This window comes from Notothenia rossii, assembly GCF_949606895.1.
Source record: "Notothenia rossii genome assembly, chromosome: 7".
NCBI lineage: Eukaryota > Metazoa > Chordata > Actinopteri > Perciformes > Nototheniidae > Notothenia > Notothenia rossii.
In genome coordinates this window covers 81,281,295-81,303,455 of record NC_136905.1, presented here as the reverse complement: position 1 = coordinate 81,303,455, position 22,161 = coordinate 81,281,295, and the positions used below count along the sequence as shown (strand labels likewise).

Here is a 22,161-nt window from a genome sequence, read left to right as displayed (position 1 = left end):
TGTGAGAACAGCACCATCTACAGGCCTGGCATATGTACTACAGCGTCTCCAGTGCTTTCCAACGGCAATGTCCGTGGCTGTCTCCTCCTGATTGGTGGAGTTGGCCCAATAGCCGTAGCGCCACTTTTGTGACGTCATAGAAGTGTTCAAATCTGGATCAGTCTGTATCAGATCCGTTGCAGCCCCTTTTTAAGAGATTTGGGTATGGAGGAAAATAGAGAGGGTTGTGTTTTCTGACACTTGGTGAGTTCCCTGGAACACTGGGGACACATATTCATGTATAAAAGACGTACAAAAGTGCATTTTGCATGATAGGTCACCTTTAAGTTAAAACATTGAGACTAGGGCTGCTCAATTAAATCGTATTTTAAATCGCGATTACGGCTTGCAACGATTACGAAAACAACGTAATCGAAATAAAACGATTATTTTTTTATAGTTATTATTCCTTTTTTTTAATTTGGGTTTTTCAGTTGAATTTTACTTAAAATTCAGGGTAATCAACTGTTGAAAAAATACTGTTCACATTTTTTTTTTCAGTCAATGAATAATCGCAATTACGATTATTGACCCAAATAATCGAGATTATGATTTTTGCCATAATCGAGCAGCCCTAATTGAGACATTAATTTCTTTATTTGATTACTAAGAATAAGAGAACTTTCTTATTGAAATTCTTATTTACATTTCGTTAATATCAAAATTCAATGTTCATCTGAAATAAGGGAGGGATGTAATGCGGGGGGGGGGGGGGGGGGGTGTGTGTCTACAGAAGGTCTAGTTGTGATAGACACGGTTCGCCACTGAACCATGGTGGTAACTGTCACCTGACTGTTTGTAATAACTTGTTTTCAGACCCCAAAAAAGTGAATTATAATTTAAGCAATCAGCAAAAAAGACCCTGAGGAAGAAGCTGCAGATTTGTCACTAGAGAACAAAATGATTCTTTAATTGCATGGAAATAGAAGCGAGCACCGGCGGTGGTTTTAGAACAAGAAGAGCATCATCAACGCTCCGTCAGCCGAGAATCACTTAAAATAAAAATCAGATTTACACTCAGTGTGGAGAAATTAAAACGCTGCAACACTTTCATCCTCCGTAGAAACAGGAGCTCTGAAACACTGAAAATAAACATCGTCACTAAAATCCCCTCACCCGTTATCAACAATTTAACTTTTTTTAAATCTTCCATCTCTGGTTCGACCAAAGGAATGATGACAAATGTTCAGAAACAAAAAATAACCACTTTCTTTCATTTGTAGTTCCCTAACGTCAAAATCAGTGCGTTTAAGACGTATAGAAAGGAATATCTGAGTTATAGAAACCCATAAAAAAACCTTTTCAACGATTTCTCTCCGAGTCGTTAGCTTTCAAATGTTTCTCCGGTTTGACCAAAGGAATAATTACATTTGTTCAGCAACTAATTAAAAAATGTTTGCAGTTTCTTTACGTCAACATCGGTGAGTTTGCGACGTATTAAAAGAAAAATCGGAGTTACCGATAAAAAACCCACTTTCTTTCCAAACAAAGTCTTTTTAACGATTTTTCTTGGAGTCGTTATGTTTTACGTCTTTTCTCTGAAGGAGAGCCTCCGTCGTCTGACGCGACACGAGTCCGTTTCAGAGCGCTCCCCCTCGGGGGCCGGGGGTCCTCCTCTGAGTCCGAGGAGGTGAGGAGGCTCTCTCTCAAGACCTCCTTTCTCAGGACCTCGTCTCTCAGGACCTCCTTTTTCAGGACCTCGTCTCTCAGGACCTCGTCTCTCTGGACCCCCTCTCTCTGGACCTCCTCTCTCTGGACCTCCTCTCTCAGGACCTCCTCTCTCAGGACCTCCTCCTCTCTCAGGACCTCCTCTCTCTGGACCCTCTCTCTCTGGACCCTCTCTCTCTGGACCCTCTCTCTCTGGAATCCCTCTCTCTGGACCTCCTCTCTCAGGACCTCGTATCTCAGGACCTCCTCTCTCTGAACCTCGTCTCTCAGGACCTCGTCTCTCAGGACCCCCTCTCTCTGGACCTCCTCTCTCTGGACCCTGTCTCTCTGGACCCTCTCTCTCTGGACCTCCTCTCTCTGGACCTCCTCTCTCAGGACCCTCTCTCGCTGGACCTCCTCTCTCTGGACCCCCTCTCTCTGGACCTCCTCTCTCAGGACCTCCTCTCTCTGGACCCCCTCTCTCTGGACCCCCTCTCTCCGGGGGGGAGGAGCTGCAGTCCGATGGCGCCCTTTAGTCCCACGGCTCAAGGAGTCCAAAGTGAAGGAACTGCTGCCCGCCTCACATCCCCCTTTATCTCCAGTCCGGGGTCCAGCCTCCTCCGGGCTCAGACACACAAAGTCAGACGGACTCAGCTCCTCTTCCTCCTCCTCTTCCTCTCTGGGTTTCTGCACCTCCCCAGATGAAGAGGAGGTGAAATCGTCCACGGATATGCACGGGTAGTTGCAGGAGTCGACGGCGGAGAACAGTGGCGTCGGATCGGATCGGTCTTCGGCTCTGGAGACCACGTTCATGCGTCGGCGCCGCATCACGTTCCTCCTCCTCACCGCGCTGCGACGCTGCTCATCCTCGCTGCTGGAGCTGGAGGAGGAAGAGGAGGAGGAAGAGGAGGCAGCGACGGCGGTGGGGAGCGACGGAGAGGAGGAGGAAGAGGCGGCACTGGAGAGCGCAGAGTTTTCTCGGGGGCTGGGGGAGCGAGGGCGCGGCATCGGGTCCAACCAGAACTCAGAGTCCGAATCCTCGTTTACAAGGAACCCCGAAACTTGGCTCTGGTTTCTCCTCCTTCTCCTCCTCCTCCTCGGACGATCCTCCGTAACCAGCGAGGAAGAGGAGGAGTTCTCTGAGTCGCTGTGAGGAGCAGCAGCAGCAGCAGCAGCCGGAGGAGGAGGAAGAGTAAGAATGAGAGGAAGTGTTGGTGTGGTTCTGGTGGTGGTGGTTCTTCGTCCGCGGGCGTGCAGCTGCATGATGGCCTCCTCACTCAGGTCCGAGTCCGAGTCGGAGCTCCAGCCCTCGATCTCGCGGCGCACCAGCGAGTCGAAGAAGGCCATCATGCGCGGGTCCTCCTGGATCGATTGGCTCACGTAGTCGTGGGAGAGCCCGGAGCCGGAGTTCAGCACCAGAGAGATGTACTCCTCGTGAGTGTACAGGCTGCGGGACTTATCCTCCACCCGGCCCTCCAGATCCCCCAGACTCTCCGGCTGCTGGTACGGACTCCACGCCTGAGGGGGACGAACAATGATAAAGTCAAGCACATCAAAAGATAGAATGAGAAACAGAAAACTTGGTATCATTACTTTAAAGAGTCCTCTCCTGCTGATGTTCAGGTGTATATCAGTATGTAGTGTCTCTACTTTAAAGAGTCCCCTCCTGCTGATGTTCAGGTGTATATCAGTATGTAGTGTCTCTACTTTAAAGAGTCCTCTCCTGCTGATGTTCAGGTGTATATCAGTATGTAGTGTCTCTACTTTAAAGAGTCCTCTCCTGCTGATGTTCAGGTGTATATCAGTATGTAGTGTCTCTACTTTAAAGAGTCCCCTCCTGCTGATGTTCAGGTGTATATCAGTATGTAGTGTCTCTACTTTAAAGAGTCCCCTCCTGCTGATGTTCAGGTGTATATCAGTATGTAGTGTCTCTACTTTAAAGACTCCTCTCCTGCTGATGTTCAGGTGTATATCAGTATGTAGTGTCTCTACTTTAAAGAGTCCTCTCCTGCTGATGTTCAGGTGTATATCAGTATGTAGTGTCTCTACTTTAAAGAGTCCCCTCCTGCTGATGTTCAGGTGTATATCAGTATGTAGTGTCTCTACTTTAAAGAGTCCTCTCCTGCTGATGTTCAGGTGTATATCAGTATGTAGTGTCTCTCCTGTGACATGTCTCCATGCTTTAATGTTAAAAAAGTTCTTTATTTTTCTCATACTGCCTTCATAGTCTCACTTATTGTAAGCCTCTTTGGATAAAAGCGTCAGCTGAATGTCATGTGAGAATCCTTACACCGTTTGTGAAGACCAATATCTGAGCAAATCTGTTTACCTTCACCTGATTTCAATGGGAGAAGATCCCATATTTGATCAAAACATTCGATTGATTGTTCTACTTTGTACCCAATAACGCTGAATAAATAAAGTATTCTAATTAAAGGGAATTATTGTTTAACATAATTATGGAGAGATTTTCTTGCAGGATCAGTATCGATCAAAAGACGTGTTATTAAGTGGGATATGATTTGTCATATAAGCAGCAGCATATAATTTAAATTAAATGGTATTTTGACACATCAAGTTAAATACAGTGTAACTGAAGACCAGAGGAGCCTTTTTATTTCTCTTCTCATTTTCAGTCTGAGATCATGAAAAGAGTGGGAGTCTTTTTCTGATAACAAAACAACATGTGTTCAGCTTCTATCAGCAGAGCACAACATATCTGAGTGATGAAACTGAAGTGAGTCGGCCAAATCAAAACCAGAGGCGAGAAACCGAGCCAACATCTTGACGCAGCGACCCAGAGATTACAGAAACATGTGATTAAAAAAACAACAGCTGATATTCCAGAAGCGTAAAAAACCTCAGTGTAGTGAGGAGGGTTTTTGTCAATGAACTTAACAGATCAAAACAAACGCTTAATTTAATTTTAATTACAAGAAGAAAAAACTGATGATGCAATAGGGATATATTATTATGTCCCAAATAATAATATAAATTATTTGTATTTATATAAAACATAATACAAATGTTTCCTAATTAATATTATTACCTTGGTACCTTGTCGGTTAACATTGCCCTTCTATTGGCTAGCGCTCTAGGCTAAGGGGCGGGACATTTCTAAGCGGTTGACCAATCACAGCAGAGAAATGAAAGAAATATATTTAAAATATTAAAAGAAGAACAAAAATATATGTATATATCTTCACAATATACACTATTCCAATGCTATGAATTTTAGTGGCTTTAAAAAATATATTCTACTCATTTTTTAGTTATTTTGCAATTTTCTAAATAAAACATTCCAATGCTAAGAAACCAGTAGGAATTCAGTATCCCTTATATAGCAGCTCTTCAAAATAAAATACCTTCGTCTCTTTAGTAAACACACAGCGCTGATGTTGACTCACCTTGATGACTTTCTCCACGCCAGAGGAGCAGATCATGTAGGTGTGAGGGTTGAAGCGCACCTGGTTCACGATGGACCGATGGCCCTTCAGGATCATGAACGCACCGTTTACCACCCGGCCTGCGCCCCCTTAAAGAAGGAAAACAATGAGTTTATGTCGGGGAAAATACAAGTTACTTTCCTATTCCTATGTTATCTAACAACCATGGTACTGTGTATGACCTTGCAACCGATTTACGACTATGAGTGGGACTGAACTTAGACTATATAAGCTTGATGTGCTTTCCTGTTCCTTTGAGCAGCATACCTCATGTGCGTGAGTTGAACCATATGTCACATGTGTCAAACTCAAGGCCCGGGGGCCAAATCAGGCCCTTGGTGGATTTAATTTCGGCCCGCAGGATAATTTCTAATTCCTATTAGATCTGGCCCGCCGGTATATTGCACGCACACCTTCACTCCATCCTGAGGGTCTCCTCAGCTCAGAGCCTGAGCCCAAACATTGATGACCTTGCACCCAAGATGAGATGCCAAGTATCTGAGCTAGCATCACAGAGCAGCACTCTGAGTTTAATGGATGTTTCCTTCTGCACTTTGTTTCTCACGTCAACAGGGCGTGTTTGTTTTTTTCTTTGAGGGGAATTGTTTTGTTGAAGCTGTTGTTGGCCTGTGGAAAAATGTACTCATAAGAAATGACTCTGGAGAAGCTGCAGATAGAGCCATAAGAAATGAATCAACTGATTATTTAATGTTTAATGTTGTTTTTATAGGCAATCATTTAAGCTTTTTTAGTTCCAGGTTTAATATGTGCAATAAGTTCATTTCAATAAGTTCTGCTACAAACATTGAACCAGTCCGGCCCTCGACTTGTACCCATTTTTTTAATTTTTGGCCCACTGTGTATATGAGTTTGAAACCCCTGCTCTATGTGAGTTAACCCTGCCCCTTCTTGCAAGAATAAATTAGTATCCGATTATTGATTCTCAAACCGGTGTCGAGTGATATTTTTCTAACAGTTTATTTGAATACAAAACACAGAAGAATAAGAAGTCATTAAAACCCACACAGACGGTAAAGTAATCCCCAGTAGAACCAACAGTCTGTTCCCGGTGCACATATTTTCAGAGTGAGTAATCTGTGGAAAAACGAGGTCCATAAATGTGTAAAGGTGGAGCTACATTCCTGGACACATTTTTGGGATTTTCTTCCCAGAGTTATTACGTTTGACTTCACAGCGAGTTCTTTTTTACTTTTTCAAGGGCGATCAGAATTTGTTTCACCACTATATTTATTCTTTAATTACATCCTAAACATTTTTAAAACCTTTTGATTATTTCCTGTAAGTGTCCAACTAACGATAGCTGTGTGATGTGATCCAAAATAAGGTAAAAATAAACCACTATGTTTATTCTTTAATTATATCCTAAAGAATGTAAAAATATAGCTTATTTTTCCTTAAATTTTTTTAAAAAAATCACCACTTAAAAAAATAAAAAATCTTATCTGAAAGAAAAAATATATTTATTAGATAAATTGTTAATTCCTGAAAGCTTCCAACTGACATTGGGTGTGTAATGGGATCTGAAATGAGTTAAAACAACATTGCTCACAGGCTTCTGGGTCCTTTGGGATTTTCCACATGTAGAGGTTGAAGTCGTCGGAGCCAGACAAGATGTACTGAGGAGGAAACAGAGGCATGTTCAGACACACACACACAAACACACACACACACACTAAAGCAGGGGTGTCAAACTCAATTTCATCGCGGGCCACATCAGCATTATGGTTGCACTCAAAGGGTCGGTTGTAACTTTAAGACTATATAAAAATACATATACAAATATTTAATATATGTAAAATAATGTATTATATTACATTATTGCCTCTGCATTGGATTATTTTCAGATAGGGTAATAACTTCATAATTAACTACGTCTGAAAGCAGAAGTCTAGGGCAAATAATTGCAAGTCTCTTCAGTGAGAATGTAACAAAATGATCTTAAAAGAAAAACCAAATTCTGAAAAAAGAACAAAAAGTAACATTTGAAAAAAAATAAGAGACATTTTGGGGGGGAAAGTGAAATTTTGACACAAAAATAACTTTTTTGAAAAAAAAGTAACATTTTATAATTCTGAAAAAAGCTAAATTCTAAGAAAAAAGGCAGATTTTGAAAAAAATTACAAATTCTGAGGGAAAAAAGCATATTTTGAAGAAAAAAAGTCTAATTCTGAGAAAAAGTCAAATTTCAGATGCATTGTGGGACATGTAGTTTATGGGCAACGTGCAAACGTGTAAAGTAGCATGTAACCGTATAATAAACATATAATATTCTTTGTAAGCTCTTATGGCTGAATTTGTCCCCCGGGCCTTGAGTTTGACACCCCTGATCTAATGGAAACACTTGTTACTCTGACCCGATGATCACTTCCTGTTTCTGCTCCTTAATTACTCTGTGTAACACATGGCTCAACTTAGACCTGTCTGCCGCTGCAGGCATGTTACAGGCATGCTCTTATAAACACGTATGTAACATGAAGAGGAACAGACTGAGAGAAATATCTGATAGCAGCAGCAGGTTTAGATCCTGATGATGAGATAATGGGCTCCTGGGAACAGACATGAAAAAGGCCCAACTTCTGTATCGTTGTTGTTCAACCTGTTTCTGTGTCTCTTGTAGATGTTTAGTTATCATTTTGTGGATCTTTGGGATGATTGTGACTTTTTTTTCGGCCATATATGTCTCTTTATACAAAGGTATAAACAGGAATCCTGAAGTCACATGTAAGACCCTTTCCATACATTTTAAGACCTCATCGCCAGTTGGAGTTCTTACCGGTTACCTTGGCGACACACTTTACCTCACATTGACTATATACAGTATTGATTGTCTGTTTTGAGTTATTTTACGTCAGATTTGATTCATTTTGTGTCTCTTTAGGGAAATTCTCTGACTTTTTGTGTGTCTCTGTTTAGTCTTTTTTAGTCATTGTGAGTAAAGGGTTTCTTTTTAGTAATTTTGTAATAATTTTTAAAACACTGTGTTCCTTTTTTTGTTGAAGAATAGTAACTATCTGGCATGACAATAAATCACATTCATGTTGGTGCCTGTAGCTTTAGGGCTGAACACCTGCAGACTCAGGCAGGAATGTGACACCCGCTCTTCCTCCTCCTCCTCCTCCTCTTCATCACCTCTGTGTGGTGCCACCCTGCTCTCTGATTTCACATCAACCTGAGAAAATCCTCCAGACTTCGGGACTCCATGAGGACGTTTCTGAAAACGCTGTGAGAGCAAACAAGCGGTTTCCTAAAGGAGAACTTCAGCCAGAAAGCGGTCCTTTGTGTCAGTTCGGTTTTCTGTAATGACTCCACAGAGAACTATCTCTTTACAAATTCTCATAGAAGGCTTCTCCATTCTCTCATTTCCCCTCCTCGACTCCTATCCTCGTGTCTTAGCCCCGCCCACAGGAGATGCCAGTGGAGGAGTCGAGGAGGGGAACCGAGGAGAGAGGAGTGGAAGCAGCAGGCGTTTAGAGAAATGAGAAATCCTCATAGAACTTATATAGCAATATAATCCAAATCTCATTCATCCATTTCTATTATTTGTTAGGCTTTCTGTATTTGTTTCGCCCCTTTTTGTAGTGGATGTGTATCTTTTCGTCTTTTTTTGAAGTTGTTTTGTGTCTGTAATCATTAAGTGGTCGTTGTGAGACTTCTTGTAGTAATTTTACAACTTTTTGTAGTCATTTGGGATCTTCCTGTAGTTAGTTTTTGACATTTTGTAGTCATTTGGTATCTTCCTGTAGTCATTTGGTATCTTCTTGTAGTTAGTTTGACATTTTGTAGTCCTTTGGGATCTTCTTGTAGTTAGTTTGACATTTTGTAGTCCTTTGGGATCTTCTTGTAGTTAGTTTGACATTTTGTAGTCCTTTGGGATCTTCTTGTAGTTAGTTTGACATTTTGTAGTCATTTGGGATCTTCCTGTAGTTAGTTTGTGACATTTTGTAGTCCTTTGGGATCTTCCTGTAGTTAGTTTGTGACATTTTGTAGTCCTTTGGTATCTTCTTGTAGTTAGTTTGTGACATTTTGTAGTCATTTGGTATCTTCTTGTAGTTAGTTTGTGACATTTTGTAGTCCTTTGGGATCTTCTTGTAGTTAGTTTGTGACATTTTGTAGTCCTTTGGGATCTTCTTGAAGTTAGTTTGTGACTTTTTGTAGTCCTTTGGGATCTTCTTGAAGTTAGTTTGTGACATTTTGTAGTCATTTGGGATCTTCTTGAAGTTAGTTTGTGACATTTTGTAGTCCTTTGGGATCTTGTTGTAGTTAGTTTGTGACATTTTGTAGTCATTTGGGATCTTCTTGAAGTTAGTTTGTGACATTTTGTAGTCCTTTGGTATCTTCTTGTAGTTAGTTTGTGACATTTTGTAGTCCTTTGGGATCTTGTTGTAGTTAGTTTGTGACATTTTGTAGTCCTTTGGGATCTTCTTGAAGTTAGTTTGTGACATTTTGTAGTCCTTTGGTATCTTCTTGAAGTTAGTTTGTGACATTTTGTAGTCCTTTGGTATCTTCTTGTAGTTAGTTTGTGACATTTTGTAGTCATTTGGGATCTTCCTGTAGTTAGTTTGTGACTTTTTGTAGTCATTTGGTATCTTCTTGAAGTTAGTTTTTGACATTTTGTAGTCATTTGGGATCTTCTTGTAGTTAGTTTGTGACATTTTGTAGTCATTTGGTATCTTCTTGAAGTTAGTTTGTGACATTTTGTAGTCCTTTGGTATCTTCTTGTAGTTAGTTTGTGACATTTTGTAGTCATTTGGGATCTTCCTGTAGTTAGTTTGTGACTTTTTGTAGTCATTTGGTATCTTCTTGAAGTTAGTTTTTGACATTTTGTAGTCATTTGGGATCTTCTTGTAGTTAGTTTGTGACATTTTGTAGTCATTTGGGATCTTCTTGTAGTTAGTTTGTGACATTTTGTAGTCATTTGGGATCTTCCTGTAGTTAGTTTGTGACTTTTTGTAGTCATTTGGTATCTTCTTGAAGTTAGTTTTTGACATTTTGTAGTCATTTGGTATATTCTTGTAGTTAGTTTGTGACATTTTGTAGTCCTTTGGTATCTTCTTGAAGTTAGTTTTTGACATTTTGTAGTCCTTTGGGATCTTCTTGAAGTTAGTTTGTGACATTTTGTAGTCATTTGGGATCTTCCTGTAGTTAGTTTGTGACTTTTTGTAGTCATTTGGGATCTTCTTGTAGTTAGTTTGTGACTTTTTGTAGTCATTTGGGATCTTCCTGTAGTTAGTTTGTGACATTTTGTAGTCATTTGGTATCTTCTTGTAGTTAGTTTGTGACATTTTGTAGTCATTTGGGATCTTCCTGTAGTTAGTTTGTGACTTTTTGTAGTCATTTGGGATCTTCTTGTAGTTAGTTTGTGACTTTTTGTAGTCATTTGGGATCTTCCTGTAGTTAGTTTGTGACATTTTGTAGTCATTTGGTATCTTCTTGTAGTTAGTTTGTGACATTTTGTAGTCATTTGGTATATTCTTGTAGTTAGTTTGTGACATTTTGTAGTCCTTTGGTATCTTCTTGAAGTTAGTTTTTGACATTTTGTAGTCCTTTGGGATCTTCTTGAAGTTAGTTTGTGACATTTTGTAGTCCTTTGGGATCTTCTTGTAGTTAGTTTTTGACATTTTGTAGTCATTTGGGATCTTCTTGAAGTTAGTTTGTGACATTTTGTAGTCCTTTGGGATCTTCTTGAAGTTAGTTTGTGACATTTTGTAGTCCTTTGGGATCTTCTTGAAGTTAGTTTGTGACATTTTGTAGTCCTTTGGGATCTTCTTGAAGTTAGTTTGTGACATTTTGTAGTCCTTTGGGATCTTCTTGAAGTTAGTTTGTGACATTTTGTAGTCCTTTGGGATCTTCTTGTAGTTAGTTTGTGACATTTTGTAGTCCTTTGGGATCTTCTTGAAGTTAGTTTGTGACATTTTATAGTCCTTTGGGATCTTCTTGAAGTCAGTTTGTGACATTTTGTAGTCATTTGGGATCTTCTTGAAGTTAGTTTGTGATATTTTGTAGTCATTTGGTATCTTCTTGTAGTTAGTTTGTGACATTTTGTAGTCATTTGGTATCTTCTTGAAGTTAGTTTGTGATATTTTGTAGTCATTTGGGATCTTCTTGTAGTTAGTTTGTGACATTTTGTAGTCCTTTGGGATCTTCTTGTAGTTAGTTTGTGACATTTTGTAGTCCTTTGGGATCTTCTTGTAGTTAGTTTGTGACATTTTGTAGTCATTTGGTATATTCTTGTAGTTAGTTTGTGACATTTTGTAGTCATTTGGTATCTTCTTGTAGTTAGTTTGTGACATTTTGTAGTCCTTTGGGATCTTCTTGTAGTTAGTTTGTGACATTTTGTAGTCCTTTGGGATCTTCTTGAAGTTAGTTTGTGACATTTTGTAGTCATTTGGTATCTTCTTGTAGTTAGTTTGTGACTTTTTGTAGTCCTTTGGGATCTTCTTGTAGTTAGTTTGTGACATTTTGTAGTCCTTTGGGATCTTCTTGAAGTTAGTTTGTGACATTTTATAGTCCTTTGGGATCTTCTTGAAGTTAGTTTGTGACATTTTGTAGTCATTTGGGATCTTCTTGAAGTTAGTTTTTGACATTTTGTAGTCCTTTGGGATCTTCTTGAAGTTAGTTTGTGACATTTTGTAGTCATTTGGTATCTTCTTGAAGTTAGTTTGTGACATTTTGTAGTCATTTGGTATCTTCTTGAAGTTAGTTTGTGACATTTTGTAGTCCTTTGGTATCTTCTTGTAGTTAGTTTGTGACATTTTGTAGTCATTTGGTATCTTCTTGAAGTTAGTTTGTGACATTTTGTAGTCATTTGGTATCTTCTTGTAGTTAGTTTGTGACATTTTGTAGTCATTTGGTAACTTCTTGAAGTTAGTGTTTGACATTTTGTAGTCCTTTGGGATCTTCTTGTAGTTAGTTTGTGACATTTTGTAGTCATTTGGTATCTTCTTGAAGTTAGTTTGTGACATTTTGTAGTCCTTTGGTATCTTCTTGAAGTTAGTTTGTGACATTTTGTAGTATTTCTTTACTTTTACGAGTCATTTTCTGATTTTACATTTTTTTTTTTTTTAATTTAAAAGATTTTTTTTTTTAAAATGGTACGACGTTTAGTAGTCATCTGTTGACTTGGATTGTTCTAAGGAACCTTAAAGCTTTTATTTCCCAAAAAGTTTTGGATTTCCTTTATACATTTGTGCATACACATCAGTGATCAAAGGCCTTTCCCTACACCCATCCCTGTTGCAGTCACTAAAACAATCCATATCCAGTTTTCCCAGTTGTTTCCCAATTGAAATTCCTCCGTCACTCTTGAAGCGCAGGATTGTTTTTTTTAAATCTTCACGACACCAGAGAATAATGCTAACATAACAAACATGTCTGCAGGGTGAGCTCATGTCTGAGGAGGAGGAGGAGGAGGAGGAGGAAGAAATACAGCAGGAACTCATTATTCTATTTTTATCTCCACTGCTCCCACATGTTCCTCACATTTTAAAGAAACAGATAAAACAAAGTCTGCACGGTTTGTTTTCATGAACCAGGAGCTCCATCACCCCCCTGAGAGCGATACACTACATGCATTATATATTTATAGAGACGGTATTGATTTCATAGAAGTGCATGCACTTGAACGGGATGATTTCAGACATCTTTTACTCTATAACTCTGCACATATTAACACACTACAGTTCATTGCATTCACATTTAAATAAAAAGTTAAAATGCAACTACTTTGCACAGAGCTATAATTCTTTAGATACATGTCTAGCTACTCTTAGTATGTTAATATTTACTTGTTATTTTAATCTTGTATTTTATAACTATTGCTTTTTTTAAACATATTTATGATATATTACATATTATTATTAATAATATATATTTTTTCATTTATTTTATTTATATTTTATTGGCTTTTTACATGCATTTCTTTGTATTTAAATGTCCAATTATAATGCTTTAAATTATCTAACTACAATACATAATAATAATAAATTAAGAATCAATAATAATACATTTTCCTTCAAATTCAGCTTGTTTTACTTTCTGCTTATAATTTCATACAACCATGTCTTTTATTTCCCTTCATGATTAGCACTTTGAGCATTTTGAAAACGGCTATGTAAATAACATTTATTATTATTATTATTATTATTATTATTATTATAAACCAAGTTTCCACCCCTTCTCCTTGCAGTGTTACGCTGCTCCTGAGGCTTTGAACCAGATTCAAATTGAGCTGAAACTCAGAGAGCTGGTTTCTTTAAACAGACTCAAAGCGACTCCAATGACCTTGAAGCAGGAAGCTGTGGCCGTTTCTCAATGTCGAGTGAACCTGCTGCAGAGCCACTATGTCAAGTATACTCCGTCATCGAGTGGCGCCGAAGGACTGTTTAAATACCCAGCATTCGGCGCCACTCGATGACGTAGTGTACTTGAAGTAATGGCTCTGCAGCAGGTTCACTCGACATTGAGAAACGGCCCGTGTCTGTTAATGCTTTGGCTAACTTAGTGTGTTGTGATTGTGTGTTTTAAAATGTCTGTAACTGTGCTGTTACCATTCTTGGGCCAGGACTCTCTTGGAAAATAGATTTTAATCTCAATGAGACCTATCCTGGTTAAATAAAAGGTAAAATAATGATATTTGTATTGTGTTAGTATCGGCTAGTCGTAGTATTGATGATATTTGTATTATGTTAGTATCTGCTGCTCGTAGTATTGATGATATTTGTATTATGTTAGTATCTGCTGCTTGTAGTATTAATGATATTTGTATTATGTTAGTATCGGCTGCTCGTAGTATTGATGATATTTGTATTATGTTAGTATCTGCTGCTTGTAGTATTAATGATATTTGTATTATGTTAGTATCTGCTGTTCGTAGTATTGATGATATCTGTACTATGTGGAGGATCTGAGGCCCACCTGGTCGCGGTCCCCAGCGAAGCAGCAGCTCTTCATGGTGCAGGAGTTGAAGTATCCCTGGTTGTCGAACTGGAAGCTGGGCAGGCGTGAGTGCAGCTCGTAGAGGACGGGCGGCAGGCGGCGCCTAAGAGCGAGGAGCTGAGTGCCCGAGCTGTTGAAACGGACGCTCATCGCGCTCTGCAGAGACATGCTGCCGCCGTAACGCAGCAACGAGCTGAGGGAGAGGAGGAGACATCAGAGGAAGAGATTAGGAAGTGAAAGAATGTAAAAGTGATCTTCTACCTGTGACTTTCTGACTCAGCATACCATAATAACCTTGTGACGTGAGGCTGTCCAACAACATCATCTGGGACCCAAAGCATGTCTGAACAGAGAATATGAACTGCTACCCTCTAATGCAGGGGTGTCAAACTCAATTTCATCGCGGGCCACATCAGCATTATGGTTGCACTCAAAGGGCCGGTTGTAACTTTAAGACTATATAAAAATACATATACAAATATTTAATATATGTAAAATAATGTATTATATTACATTATTGCCTCGCAGAAGTCTAGGGCAAATAATTGCACGTCTCTTCAGTGAGAATGTCACAAAATGATTTTAAAAGAAAAGCTAAATTCTGAAAAAAAAAAAAAAAGTGAAATTTTTAAAAAAAAGTAACATTTTGAAAAAAAAGTAACATTTTCAAATTCTGACAAAAAGGCAAATTCTAAGAAAAAAGGCATATTTTGAAAAAAAAGACAAATTCTGAGAAAAAAAAAGCATATTTTGAAGAAAAAAAAAATATTTAGATGCATTGTGGGACATGTAGTTTATGGGCAACGTGCAAACCTATGGTGCAAACGTGTAAAGTAGCATGTAACCGTATAATAAACATATTATATTCTTTGTAAGCTCTTATGGGGTCACATAAAATGAAGTCGCGGGCCGGATTTGGCCCCCAGGCCTTGAGTTTGACACCCCTGATCTAATGGAGATCAATAAGGTCAGACTGAAGCGTCCTTCGTGCTCCAGTCAATCCTCTCAGTAAACACAGAGCTGAGTCCAGATCAAACGCACGCTGCAGGCTCTTTGAGCAGCTTTCCTCTCACTGATCCTGCTGTTATGTTAAATGTTTGTTGTTTGTTTTTCATGTACTGTGTCTTGGTATTTGTTTGTTGATGTTACACATGGAGCAGCTGTGAAGCAAGTCACATTTCAGACTTGATCTGACCATTAAAGTATTATCGTATCGTATGAGAGCAGAAGTGACTCACGGTTTAGTCGGACGTGTTGTTATTTATGCATTAGTAACAGAAACCTAACCAAACCTGAGAGCGTGTAAACACACACTTTATCCACAGTTTTCACACTCATGCTTTACTGTAAACATTTACTCTCTACAGCTGCTGGGTAGTTTAACAGTAAGACAACAGCGCCACCTGCTGGACAAACGAGCATCACAGGAGCAGAGTTCAAGATTCAAGGGATTTATTTTATATGCACAGCAGCTACAGTGTAGTTATGGATCTGAAAAGCTTAGGTCCCGAGCTCCTCTAACAGTGCAACATATTATATATAGGACAGAAGATAAACGTTTAAAATAAAATTAAAATGGTGCAAATGTAACAGAGTACGATACATTTGAATAAAATAGTGCAGGTTATGTTGCTAGACAAGTATAAATAAATAAAAACGGGTATGTCCTCTGAAAAAGCACACAGATGAATTAACAAGTCAAGAATGCAATACAAAATATGGATAATAAAAATGTAGATGACTTGAAGAGATAACATTAAATAACATTTAAAAGAAAGAAATATTTATCTTAATTCACAGACAAATAGAATATATATATATATATATATTGTGACGACGCCTCCACACTACGTGGGGTGCCGTCTGTTTGTGTGTGTGTGTTTTGTGGGTGTTCACAGGTTCATGTGCTGATGAGCCGGCCCTGTGGGAGGATACCTGCCTGATGAGCTACACCTGGTGAACAGGGGTTGCCCAGCCGGTTACGTCGGTCTCACTCCTCTGAGCACTCACTCCGGGCCACCCGGGGATCTGTTGCCGCATCTTCCACTTTGTTAACTGACAATAAACGTCTTTGTTATTTATACCCCTCGTCTCGCCTCCCTGCTTTTTGTTACAGCCCAGGAGCCGGGTTGTAACAATATATATAAAGATTTAATCAAATTATTTTAAGTATTTTTCTACTTTCTTACTAGATGCTTTTACTTTTTTTTCTAATAATAATATCTTTTTTTATTACCTCCACTGTGCTTTAGTTGTATGTCATAACATTTTCATTTCATTCATACTGTATGTATTTGTATAGCTTAATATCACAAGTCACACGTGCCTCAGGGGACTGCTTGTAGTATCCCTCAGTGACTCAAGTCAGAGCTCTTCTCACCACAGGAAATAGACGCAGGTAAATTAAAAGTGTTACCTGTATTTTGGTTGAATTTGCTGATTTACAAATGTAATTATATTCTTGGTCTGTACTTTAAACTGATTTCTAGTAACTGCACACTTTTTTTTTTTAAATCAATAAATGCATGTCTAAAAAATTCATACATACAAAAAAATAAAATAAAAAGCGTTACCTGCGAGGTTTTCGGATGTCCCATAATCCCACGCCCTCCTTGGAGTTGGCGGTGGCGATGAGCCTCGGCTCCACCGGGTTAAACATCACGCTGTGGAACGCTGAGGGGTAGCTGGCCAGGCAGAACGGCTCTAAAGGAACAGACCACAGTTGATTTTACAAGATAATCAACATTTCTAACCTTTGCCTTCTACAAGCCAAGCGCTCAATTGCTTTGTGTTGGAAAAATGTTGGTTGCCCCTCCATGGGCCACTAGTTAAACCACATGTGTCAAACTCAAGGCCCGGGGGCCAAATCAGGCCCGTGGTGGATTTAATTTTGGCCCGCAGGATAATATCTAATTGCTATTAGATCTGGCCCGCCGTTATATTGCACGCATACCTTCACTCCATCCTGAGGGTCTCCTCAGCTCAGAGCCTGAGCCCAAACATTGATGACCTTGCACCCAAGATGAGATGCCAAGTATCTGAACTAGCATCACAGAGCAGCACACTGAGTTTAATGGATGTTTCCTTCTGCACTTTCTATCTCACGACAACAGGGCATGTTTGGTTTCCTCTTTGAGGGAAATAGTTTTTTTGAAGCTGTTGTTGGCCTGTGGGAAAATGTAATCATAAGAAATGACTCGGGGAAAGCTGCAGATAGAGCCATAAGAAATGAATGAACTGATTATTTAATGTTTAATGTTGTTTTTATAGGCAATCATTTAATCTTTGTTAGTTCCAGGTTTAATATGTGCAATAAGTTCATTTCAATAAGTTCTGCAATAAACATTGAACCAGTCCGGCCCTCCACTAGTACCCATTTTTTAATTTTTGGTCCACTGTGTATTTGAGTTTGACACCCCTGGGTTAAACAATTTAACTTCGAGTCTGGCTCTTGAGAAACTCACATATAAGGAAGAAATAAGGAAGAAAGCTTCTGGATTTTACACCATTTGGAATTGATAAAGAAAGGGGACATTGCAGAAGCTATGGAGGATTAACGTGAAATAAACTACTGTGAGGAAATGTTGAATGAATCTATTTGGAGAGTTGCAAGCTGTACTCTGCTGTTTGTGGACGTGCTTTCATTGTATTTTGGTTGAATTTGTTAATTTGAAAATGTAATTATATTCTTGGTCTGTACTTTAAACTGATTTCTAGTAACTGCATACTTTTTATTTAATTTATTTTTTTAGCATCATTTTTTAATTTGCCATATGTCTAATGTTGGGGAATGTTCGGTTGTGTATGTGTAATGTGATACATGTAAAAAAAATAACATCAACATTATAAAAGTTAGTGAAGTAGCAGCCAGTAAAAACATAAATCAATAATAAAAGTATATTTTGCACAGTGTTATTTTACAACAGTGTTTATTTAATATGATTTTTTTTTTTTAATAACATTTAATTTCAATTTATTGAGTTTTCTCAATGTATTTATTCTTATAAATATTTATTCAAATATATATACTTCTTTCTTTTATTTCACATAAAAATTAACTTTTAAATCACACTGTGCTGCAACATAAATAAAAAGCCTGCTGCTGAATGTATTATTAGTCCATCACAGTCACAGGGAAGATTTCGAAATAGAAAGACGTCATGCAAGATGATCCATTGCATTTTTATCAACAAGTCTCACTGAGTCACCGCAGGAGGTCCTACACAAGCTTTCAATACTTTAAAGAGGCCCGTTTCTGCTTTTTGGGGGGGTTCCCCTCTCCTGTACTGTGTTCTATAGGTTTCTTTGCATTTAAATGGTCGACAAAGGCTAAAATCCCAAAGTTCCGGAACAAAGTGACATCACTGTGTAACAGTCGGGCTCCTATTGGCTAGCGTTCCAAAACATTGTATATGATAAACTAAGGGGCGGGACATCTCAAAGCAGGTTGACCAATCACAACAGAGCCGGCCAGCTAACCAATCAGAGCAGACTGGGCTCTGGTTGATGGACATTCTATAGACGAAACTTTTAAATATAGGGCATAAATCATCTTTGTTTTTAACCAGTGCTTTTATTCTACATGCAGGCAGCTCAAAGCATCACCAGGTATTACGACAGAAAGATATTATTATTGACAAACAATTAACTTTACAGGAACACGCCTCCTGCTGCACCAAATGTGGCTAAAAAACTTCTGTTCTCTATTTAGAATTGTTAGAAAAATATCAATGGTTGAACTTGAGCTTCAATCTCAGGATCCATGTATCTGTGATCCTCTCCAGAATGGAAGTAGTCATCACATACAGAGCATCAACTAGTTCCTGAACAGTGTCCTTCACATGCTGATATCCAAGGGAGGGAGTTCCACAGTCACAAGATGCAGGAGTACCGGTTCATCTACTAATCATACATCCTGTCATGTACAAAATACTGACTTTTTTCTCAATTTTTTTTTTTTTTTCTGAAAATCCTACATTTCTGAGTTTTTCCCAAAATTCTGACTTTTTCTCAAAATCTAAAAATATTCTGACTTTTTTCTCAAAATCGAAAAATTCTGACTTTTTCTCCAAATTCTGACTTTTTCTACAAATGTCAAAATTCAGACTTTTTCTTTAAATTCTGACAGTCCTGATGCTCTTCTAGGTAATTAGACATCCTGTCATGTACACGGCTACAGTTGGGATACCTTTGTTACCATGTAGACTCTGATATTGGAAGAGTACATTCAGCCTTTTCCCAACAAGAATAATGTGCTTTTATTCTAGATGAGTGCAGCCCTAAGCATCACCAGGCATTACTATTTAAAGATATTATTATTGTAAAAAACAACAACAAGCTTTACAGTAAACAAACTGTGCATGTACCTGTACTTGGCGGCTCGCGGGTGTCCCAGATGAGGACGCGTCCGTCGTCAGAAGAACTGGCGAACACGTTGTCGTTCACCGGGCTGACGGACAGACTGTACACAGCGTCGATGTGCAGGAACACGTTAATGGTTTCCATTCTGTCGGAACAGAAATCACACACAGAAACATGGTGTTAGTGCAAAGCCAACAAAGCTATTTATGCTACAGTCTGGGAATATACAGGAGGTGTTTTGATGCAACAGTTATTATTCTGTTGGTGTTATTTGACCCACCTTTCCACATCATGAAGAATCACCTGTTCATCATTTCCTGTAAAACAACAAACAGAGGATCACAATGTGAAGGATGCTTGTGCACAAAACTTGTGTGTTTATTTAGCATGACAAAATATTAACATCAAAATTGTAATCAAATAGTTGCAGCTGTAGCTTTTGTCCAGTAAAATTTGCACAAACATTCTCATATAATACATTTAATTTAGTCCTTGAATATGAATTCGAAGGTAATTTACTTTGCTGCATAAAAAATTGCAGCCTCAAGAGCTTCAACGTGTTTTTTATCTAACCATATCCACCTTTTAGCGACTACATTGACAAGCCACAGAAATACCTGCACAGGTCAAAGGAAATAAACTCTGTTGACAGCAGATGCAGTGTTTATTTATTCTTACCTCCGGAGAAGACCTTCCTGTTGGTGCTGTCGAAGGCGAGGCAGAAGATGTTGGACAGGTGTTCTCCCTTCAGCTTCACTGGTTTGGAGCGAGCGTGGAGAGCTTCCTCCATGTTCCACAGCAGAACCCGACGGTCGTCTCCTCCTGAGGACAACACCAAGAACAACAAGAACTTAGACAAATGCAAAGCACAGTTAGAGTTGGAACTAAAGACTGACTTCTCAGATTGGTTGATTTCAATAGACCTGAAGGGGTTGAACTCTTAGAGGTATGGAAACATTTAGAGCTATTATGGGTTAAAACCTTATTTAAGTAAAAGTACAATATTGGCATCAACATTTACCTGAAGGCAAATGTAATCGTTCTGCACAACGGCTAATTTCAGATAAAAAATAGGTTATATTGTTAAATAATAAAGATTGACGCATGAGTGTTTCCACCCCTTTATTGTTGAATGAGAATATAATACAAAAATAATAATTGTTATATAAATCATATACAAAATTCTCTAAATAAGAAAAAAATATGTTTTGAAATCCTCCCAAGACCACAATTGTACAAAAAATGTAATAAGAAAGAAAAAAAGAAAAAGAAAAGCTTAACTAAGATATTATCAAAATGTGCTCTAAATAAATGTAAACACAATCAATTAAGAAATAATAAATAAAAATGACAACATCATGTTGTTATACTAGGCCAGAAGATGATTATTGATATCTTATCGTATCCTCTCTGAACGTAAAATATCTTTGTAGTTTCAAGAGGCAGACATTATTAAACCCTCCAGCGGGATAATAACGTCCCTTACACCGGCAGCAGTGTGAGTTTCTGGGCCGAAATATGTGACTCAGGTCCGGGGGACTGCTGCCCTCAGAGCCGCTGCTGGGTGTTTGACGTTAGCCAGCTAGCATATAAAGCTAAGCTAAATTAGGATAGCTTGAGTGGTTTCAGCTGACTGCCAGGCTCATAATAATAATAATAATAATAATAATAATAATAATAATAATAATAATAATAATAATAATAATATACACTTTATTTGTATAGCACCTTTGATGCAAATAAAGTTTGCATCAAAGTGCTTTACAGAGCAAGAGAAGATACATACAAATACACAATGATACAAAAATAGTTAGAGTATTAAAACAGTGCCAATATGTGTCTGTAATATATGTATTTATATGTATGTATCTCAGTGAGATCGTATATTCTAGAGTTTTCCATTTAATCAACATGTTCTTTCTATGTGAATTTGTTTACACTTGCTGCTAATGTTCAATTTTATTTTACAGAAACAGAATACCTTTATCTTATTCTATATTTTAAATATGTCTAACTCGAATAAGGCTAGACAACACTGCTGCTGTGAAAAAAATAATGTCCCAGTTTGGGATAAATAAAGCATCTATCTATCTAAGTTTTAAAAAACAAAATGAAAGAGTCACAAAACCATAAAAAAGGCTAGTTATTGTTAGCATGTTAGCACGAAACGCTAAGCTAAATTAGCATAGCTTGAGTGTTTTCACCCATTGGTTTCAGTTGACTGCCAGGCTAGTTAGCGTTAGCATGCTAACACACTAAACTCATGAAGAAGGATGATTTCTCACCAGAAACCAGCCATTCTCCTCCGTTGTTGGAGAACTCAATGGCGTTGACGCATCCGAAGTGACCGAGCATGTCCTTCTTGAAGAGGCTGGAGCAACCGGCCATCCTCCGCCTCTGGAACTCGTCCTTCAGTAGCGGCTGTCCGGTGAGCTCTCTGCGGGACAGAAAGCCCACCGAGGACCGCATCCCGCAGCCCTGCAGCTCCTTCATCATGGGGGAGAAACAATGTCTGTTAGACCGGTTGCTGCTGCTGCACCCTGCGGGACATGTAGGCTTGTTGTGGGGCTGGATGTCTGTGTTGGGGCTACATTCTGCTGGAAGAGTCTCTGGTTGTTTTGTAGAGCACCTCTCTCTGTGTGTTTCTCAGTCCCAGCAGCAGCTTCCTGCTCCGGGGGAGGATCCCTCTCTCTCCCCCTGCTGTCACTCAGCA

General features: G+C 38.7%; 1 protein-coding gene across 3 annotated transcripts; it reads right to left on the bottom strand.

Moving 5' to 3' along the window:
• Nucleotides 1–914: 914 nt before the first annotated feature.
• Nucleotides 915–22,161, bottom strand: dcaf5 (ddb1 and cul4 associated factor 5). Of its 3 annotated transcripts, XM_079694180.1 has the most exons (10): nt 21,734–22,161; nt 20,127–20,270; nt 19,729–19,765; nt 19,454–19,593; nt 16,661–16,790; nt 14,067–14,280; nt 6,703–6,769; nt 5,094–5,221; nt 1,846–3,204; nt 915–1,797 (listed from the first exon to the last, which is right to left on the bottom strand). In XM_079694180.1, exons 1-10 carry the CDS (start codon nt 21,942–21,944, stop codon nt 1,558–1,560), a joined length of 2,670 nt encoding a protein of 889 aa, XP_079550306.1. In that variant the 5' UTR covers nt 21,945–22,161; the 3' UTR covers nt 915–1,557. The 3 variants fall into 3 exon arrangements, with proteins under 3 accessions (XP_079550306.1, XP_079550304.1, XP_079550305.1); XM_079694178.1 differs by having other exon boundaries at nt 915–3,204; XM_079694179.1 differs by having other exon boundaries at nt 915–3,204; nt 5,094–5,212.